At 30.8% G+C, this 7,558-nt stretch overlaps 1 protein-coding gene across 2 annotated transcripts; it reads left to right on the top strand.

Annotated features, from left to right (window-relative positions):
• On the top strand, positions 1–4,000 carry LOC148234313 (uncharacterized protein CG1161). Of its 2 annotated transcripts, none has more exons than XM_088187679.1 (6): positions 1–80; positions 175–295; positions 616–740; positions 805–919; positions 2,022–2,147; positions 2,827–4,000. In XM_088187679.1, the coding sequence occupies exons 2-6, from the start codon at positions 206–208 to the stop codon at positions 2,977–2,979; spliced, it is 609 nt and encodes a 202-aa protein (XP_088043805.1). In that variant the 5' UTR covers positions 1–80; positions 175–205; the 3' UTR covers positions 2,980–4,000. The 2 variants fall into 2 exon arrangements, with proteins under 2 accessions (XP_088043805.1, XP_088043806.1); XM_088187680.1 differs by having other exon boundaries at positions 151–295.
• The last annotated feature ends 3,558 nt before the right edge of the window (positions 4,001–7,558 follow it).

Here is a 7,558-nt window from a genome sequence, read left to right as displayed (position 1 = left end):
ATTGTGTTATGGTCTACGGCCATAATGTTAATTTAATATTTCACCACAGCCAACATCTAGGACGGAAAGTCTAACCTAAAGTTTGTCAGCTGTCGTTTTTATTATATTGAGTTTGATAATAAATAATATTATCTGTAAAATTTCGATTAGCTGATCTGTAATCTTGTCGAATAGGAAGTACCTGTTTCTATCGTATGTCAAGTTAATGGTGATTGCGTCGCAATCACAGCTTGTCATGGCTACTGTACGCGTTTTGCTCTGTTTCGTGCTCTCCTCCTGCATAATTGTTGTATCGGTTAGTTTTACACACTTATTTGTTCAATATTTCTCTTGAAATGATCTTTAATTGTAAGATAACATACCATATATCATTAGATAAAAAAATAAACACAAGATACATATATGAATATGAAGTCGTATTATAACGATCACGTGATTTATATACTTAAATGATTATATATTTTCATGTATCATTTTATAGTGTCACCTATTTTACAATTTGAGGTTAGCTTTTATCAAAATCATTTTTATATCTATATCTACATTATTTTCGTTAACTACTTCAATACTGATCGTTAAATCCGCTCATAATAATATAATTTTCTGTTTTATTAGGCACAGTCTTATGAAGACAAAAGATGTAAATGCGTATGTCCTAGTCCTTCGGCTGTATTGAACGGCACGCAAGGATCCCACATGGATAGGAAGCCATATATCGCCAACGTTCCACCTAATAAATGGTATATTCATGTCATATTGCGTTTTAATTGTATTCAATTATGTATGTATATTATTTTTTTGTAGTAATTGCGAAGGAGTTATCATACCTCAGATCGGCGATAGCATAAAAGGCAGAGAACAAGAATTTTGTCCTCGATGCGAGTGTAAATACGAGAATAGGAACACGACAATAATAAAAGTATGACTTGTACCATTATAAAATCATATTTAAAACAATGGTTCTTAAATTAATCTTAAAATTTACACTATAGAGTAAGTTTGCATTTTATTTAAATGCTTTTTACTCAAATAATTAAGGATATATCAGTTTTTAAATGATAAGTTATTTATTAGTGAAAAGATTGTTGTATTTATTTGAACGATCATCGATAATTCGTAACCTATGGCAGCCGATTGTCGAAATAATATTTCACCCCCACGAAGGTTCCTCAAGGGTTCAACCTGGGCCCTCTGCTTATCACATTAGTTATTAATGATGACTACGACAGTTACAAATTCCAGTTTTCTTTTGTATGCTGATGATTTAAAATTGTTTGGATGCATTCTATCTGTTATTTGCTTTTTCCTTCTACATAGTGATTTAAATTCTCTATAGAGATGGGCTTCTGTTAACCCTCTTTCATTTAATGTCAGAAAGGACCATATTGTGTCAATTTCCCAATCTCATTTGTCTTCAGATTATTTCTACGATCTCGATGGAAACATTTTGCCTAGAGAAACTTCCACTTATCACTACCGACGAGTTGAGTAATATCTACCCCCCTTTGTCTGTTGCTGGTAATCCGCAGGATGGGTAGTGACTACCTTTTACGACTTCTGATGTAGTATCTATTCGCAAATATTAAAGCGTTTTGTGTTGCCATCTATGAATCAATGTTTATACTTTTAAAAAAATATTTCAAAGCATAATTATATTTTTATTATTAATTATCTTAAATATAATTAAATAGATTCATTGAGAGTTATTCATGGGTTGTTCACTGTTCTGACCAACGCTCGCTCTAAGACAGCGTCCTACGTAAGCGAACTCGACGCAAAAATAACAAAGAGTCGCTGTTGCTTGAAATGTCCTAAGTGAATCAAGTAGGACATTTCAATTGCTATTCATTGTTTGCGAACAGTTTAGTTGCGAGCGAGATATTTTATAGAATATTTCTAAAATAAATAATTTATTGCCCATTTATATTATAAATGTTATGTTTTATATGTTGATGCTCGCGTCTATTTTTTAAAATGCTTTAATTTGTGTTTTTTCACTACAATTTTAAATAAAATTTCAGGTCGTCGTCATCATTGTTATTTGGGTGATCATGCTGCTCGTCGGTTATATGGGATTCTTGATATGTCTCGACCCGCTCCTGAATAAACACGCCAAGGCTTCTTATCAAGAACACACAAATGAAGAGGTACGTTATACTCAGGATCTATCAGAGAGAGGGGCGGAAGAGGCAAAGAGGACAGCTGCCCCAAGCCTCACCTTGATTGTAAAAATTTGATTCCATATGAAATTCAATCAAAATTATTTATACCATCTCACGAAAATTCTCTCACACATAAAGAAAATAATGTTTTATTAAATAAAAGAGCTTTAACTGATAAAGGAATAGAAAATATGCTTCTGAATTAAATTAACGACTAAACATTGGAAAAAGCTGCCGGAGCGCTATCTTATTAAAACAACGAGAATACAAAACGGTTTTTTGATATTTGCAGTTCATTTGTACAAAACACAATCATTGAGGAAGTTAAGAATGATTAATATTTTTCTATTATTGCTGATGCGACTCTAGATTCAACTCATAAGGAACAAGGGACAATAAGTCAAGAGTGACTAAAGGACTGGCGACACTCAATATTAATTACCAGATAGCGCTCTTTTTCGAATATTCTGAAATAATAACCTAATTCACCGCAAAGCTTCTGTGAAATAATTAAATGTTATAATCGAATCAATATTTAATACCGTTGATTTTCTTGTATTTTCCACTTTTTTTTTTAATTCAAAGGGCCTCCAAAATATGAATTACCCCAGGCCTTGTATTTTCTTTGATAGACTGGTTATAATAATATATTCTATCTTCCCAGGACGAAGGTTCAATCAGTCCAGGTGGATCGGCTCATCCGATGGGAATACGTGGCAACGTTCTGAACCGAGTGGGTCATCAGCAGGACAAGTGGAAGCAACAAGTGCGAGAGCAGAGGAGAAACATATATGATAGGCACACAATGTTGAATTAGTCACAACAAATATACTTTATAATGTATCATATATTTATTAATATTATATCATCGTCTTACTGTAAAATCATGTAGGAATTTAATTAGTAAAATTAATAACCTATAACAAAAATTTATAAATGATGCTTAGATTCTTATTGTAAGATACATTTCTATTTAATCGATGTATCATATATTTATATTTGTAAATCATTTTAGTACAGTATGTAAAGTAATGTAAACGGTTAATATATTGCTTAATGCGCTGCACTTTTGCGCGAAAAAACACACGAAAAAGTGCCATATAATCGCAATTTTCAAATTGTCATATTACTAAAACTATGCTACTGATAATTATAAAAATTCGCGTGGGCACTCACCAAATATAATATCAATGAGAACTTTTCGGTCTTAAATATTCAATCTACGCAAAAGGGAAAAAATCTTTGTCGGCTTTTCAAAATGCCATCTATTAGTCATAAAATGAGCTTCAGAATACAAACACCACATGTGTGACTATCCTAGAATATGTATCGATTCTAAATGAGAATTCGTTATGGTGTGACATTTATATAAACCTATTTAGGATATACGAAAAAAAAAATTTAACAAAAACTCGAATCACTAATTATTTAATTTTGTATGGAAAGAAATATAATAACGACATCTGTTAGAAGAATATACTATCTAAAATATAATTAATTCATTTTGGTGCCCTAAGCTATTTAAATATGTCAGTAAGCGTCTGTTAAGGATCGAGTTTCATAAAAGCGTGTTAACACGTGTCTGGCTGTACGATTGAGTCCCCAAAAAGCTTGTTACGTGCATTCCGGCGCTTTAGGTGTTAAGTATGTATTATGCAATTTAAATTGTTATTATTTTTGATGTATTATATATTTATATCATTTGCATTTGAATTTAATGGTTTGCTTTTTTTTTATATTTCATTCTCTTAAAAAACAACAATAAAGTAAAAATATATAATTAAAATGTACATAGTTTAGATCTCATGTAAAAGTATTTAATAAAATTGAAATTTTAATTCTGTTATTATTTATATAAGTATTATTCATTTAAGACACCATATATAAATAAAAAATATTTATTTTGTTTATAAGATGTATATATTTTGCGAAAAATGAGAATGTATCATTGGGATCGAATTAATTTCGTTCACTGTAAAAGTCATGATTCAGTTTACCAAATTCAGTCTTCGTAAGAATTAATACACATATGCCAACACTTAACAATCTGCACTACTGACACTCTAAACCAGGGTTTCCCAAACTTTTTCAGCGACGGAACACTTGGCGAATCCGAAAATTTTGGCGGAACACTTAGCTTATTTTTTAGGCTGGGTAATTCATAATAAAATAAAACATGTTATTAAAGAAATGTTATTAAATTTATTTAATAAACATAAAAATACAAATAAATAAAACTCCTAATGACTGATGATTTTGGGTTCTTAAATAACAATTTTTTTTATATCAGGCACAATTTTGGTTAGTTGTATTTTCATATCTGCCGTGGCGTGGAGTCTATTTCTGTATTTTGTTTTTGTTGCAATATACTTAAAAAAATCCCACTTCGCATAAATACGTCGTGGAAAACGCAAGTAAAAAAACCAGAGCTTGTTTTGACACCTTGGGGAACTCTTCAGTCAGACTCGCCCAGAAATCATTTATTGGCTGATATTTTTGTTTCAAATCAGAGTCATTAACTAAATTCTCATAATCCCTTAAGCCCGCTGGTTTTACTGTCACGGAAAATGGATTCCGAACCCAGGAATCGTCCTTACTAGTTTTCGGAAAATATTCCGAAAGAGTTATTTTCAAATAATATAGGTGTTCTAAAAATACTTGTGAAACTTTTTTATCTACTTGAAAATTCAATTCATTTAAACATTCATATCCAAGACAGGAAAACAATCAAAATTATTAGATTCAACCGATAAAATCTGAAATTGTAATTTTTTATCAAAAGATTCAATTTTATCTCTCATATTAAAAATTGTAATACTTTTTTCTTGTAATTATAAGTTAACATCATTTCACTTTGTAAAAATATCCGCCAGATATGCAGATGTATCAACCAGGAAGGATTTGTTAAAAAATTTATAAAATGATGTTGCAAATTATTTTGTGCTTTCAAGAAGACTAATAATTCATTTCGAAGTTCATAAAGTCTTAATAGTACTTTTCCTCTGGATAGCCATCTCACTTCAATATGTAATAAAAGTGCTTCATGTTCACCACCCATTTCACCGCACAAAATTTTAAATAATTTTTATTTTCACGGCTACTTCATAACATTTTTTAAATTTGTGGAAATTTTTTTAGTCAACAGTGCATGCCTATGCAAAATACAGTGACTGCTAATAGCATATCTAGTCACATAAAGAAAATTTATATAACAAGCACTAATATCGTGTGATTAATTACCAAAAAAAATATTGTTTAAATAGGATCAAATTTTAAAGTTAAAAAAAACAACACCGACTTATGAAACTTTTCCTTCCAGATTTTATACACATCAATGTTGAATATTTAACACATATTTTTAGGCTTTTTTATCAGATTTATGAACAATTTTTATGTATTAGCAAGACTAACAATTTTTTTAATCTACTCTAAATTTTTGTGAAATATTTATTTAGGCTCCGCGGAACACCTATTTTGGATCCGCGGAACACCAGTGTTCCGCGGAACATAGTTTGGGAAACCATGCTCTAAACAAATAACGTAGTACTACGGAGGGTGGTTCCCGCTCATCTAGCTCTTAAAAGCTGGATGCCACCCATTGGGTTGGACTCGTAGGGCTCTATTACCGGTAACGACAGTGGTTTGAGCAATGGATAAAAGTAGCAAGTCTTACTTACCAATCTGCTAATTACATTTGGAACACTCCATGGGGCAAAAGTTGGCAGTTGGGCGACGGACAAATGGGCGATGGTTATTTGGGCGACGGTCATATGAGCGACAGAAATTTAAAAAAACTTGCACGCTTAGCTTTATTGTAAATATTAGTAAAATATAAATTAAAACGAAAAAGTATAATAAATGAAAAACAATTTTATTTTAAAATTATTAACTCATATTATAATTATATATATGCAATACCATGTAAATATTGTATGAAATTTTCTCTATTGTACCTCAAAATCTTTATACCAATTATTTGGTCAGCTTCTTAAAAACGTCTTATTTGCGCTGATGTTCAAAACCTACTATAGTTCTCTCAGAATCAACATTATAGCATTTTTGGATTTATCTGAGATCATTGATAAAAATCTATAAATTTGGATTACTTGAACTGCTACAAAAGCTCAATTGCAGTTTCCGATAACATGCCTCGGCAAAATTATTGGTCTTATCGCTTCTGTTTAATGTTCCATGATAAACAGACCAAACGTTGGATGGAAAAATCGGTGGAGCCTTACTTCTATTATTTCTTAGACGACCTATATAGACGTTCGTAAACCATTTAAAAATTGCTTCTAATTCATTGGATAAATGATTTAGTAAAAATTTATATTCTATGTTTTGTTCAGACCGTATAATGCTTTTTATCTTCTAGTCTTTTCTAAAAAATATTGGTAATTTTTATTTTCGTGTGTACGTATGTATATATTTTAATATGTAGTAAATAATGTTAATTAATTATTTAATAATAGGGTCATGTTACTAAATAAAACGATAAAAATAAGATTTTTATTGCAAATTTATTTGTATTGCATTATTATTGTATCGCCCAAAAGCCCATCGCCCATTTGTCCGTCGCCCAATCGCCGTCGCCCAATTGACCGTGTCCGCTTGTAACACACCGGGTATAAAACACTGCATCAGAGTAAACTAAAATAATTATTTTCCATTTTTATGTATTTCATCATTACATAAACATACAATGATGCGTATATGTTACGATTCGCGTGTTTACTATCCTTATGTTAACATTCAGTTACAAAAGAGCTATAATCATACAATTGAAACATCACACGCAGTTATTTTGCGGAAAAACACTATTATTTAGAAAATTAATCATCTTTAACTCAATCAAATGGACGATCATCCTTCAAACGGATAGGAGAATTACATAATCAGCACCGTTGTGATATTATAGTGCTTATTTGAGCGTTGCATTTTGGCGTGGGCCGAGACATTAACACATAAACTATTAAATAGTAACCATTAACCGGTTAGGTCAACTAAAAGCAGCAAATAGAAAAAACAAATTATTCGTATTTTATGGACAAGGGTTTGAAATAAGATGGTTGATAAAATACTTTTCTTTTAAAATGAGTTGATTGTACATATTTTTATATAAAAAATGCAATAAACAAGTATAATGGGCAAATAGAAAAATAGCCTTATTTAATGTGTCACATAAAATGGTGTCTTGAGTAAATACTTTAAAAGTATCCCAAGAATGTCAGACAATTTGACACGACCAGTGAAAATCTTTTATCTCATGTTTTTATAGCTTCATTTGCATATTTTGTGTTCGCAATTTCGCAAGGAAAAACCCCGATCGTACCTTTTCCATTAAGTCGATTTAATACGGAATTTCGTCGAAACTTAAAAGTTGAATACCTGATCAA

Source organism: Plectrocnemia conspersa, unplaced genomic scaffold, assembly GCF_051122295.1.
Source record: "Plectrocnemia conspersa isolate PC_06_02 unplaced genomic scaffold, ASM5112229v1 ptg000006l, whole genome shotgun sequence".
In the NCBI taxonomy this organism is placed as follows: Eukaryota; Metazoa; Arthropoda; class Insecta; order Trichoptera; family Polycentropodidae; genus Plectrocnemia; species Plectrocnemia conspersa.
The sequence above is the reverse complement of the archived record's forward strand: the minus strand, read 5'-3'. Positions and strand labels throughout refer to the sequence as shown.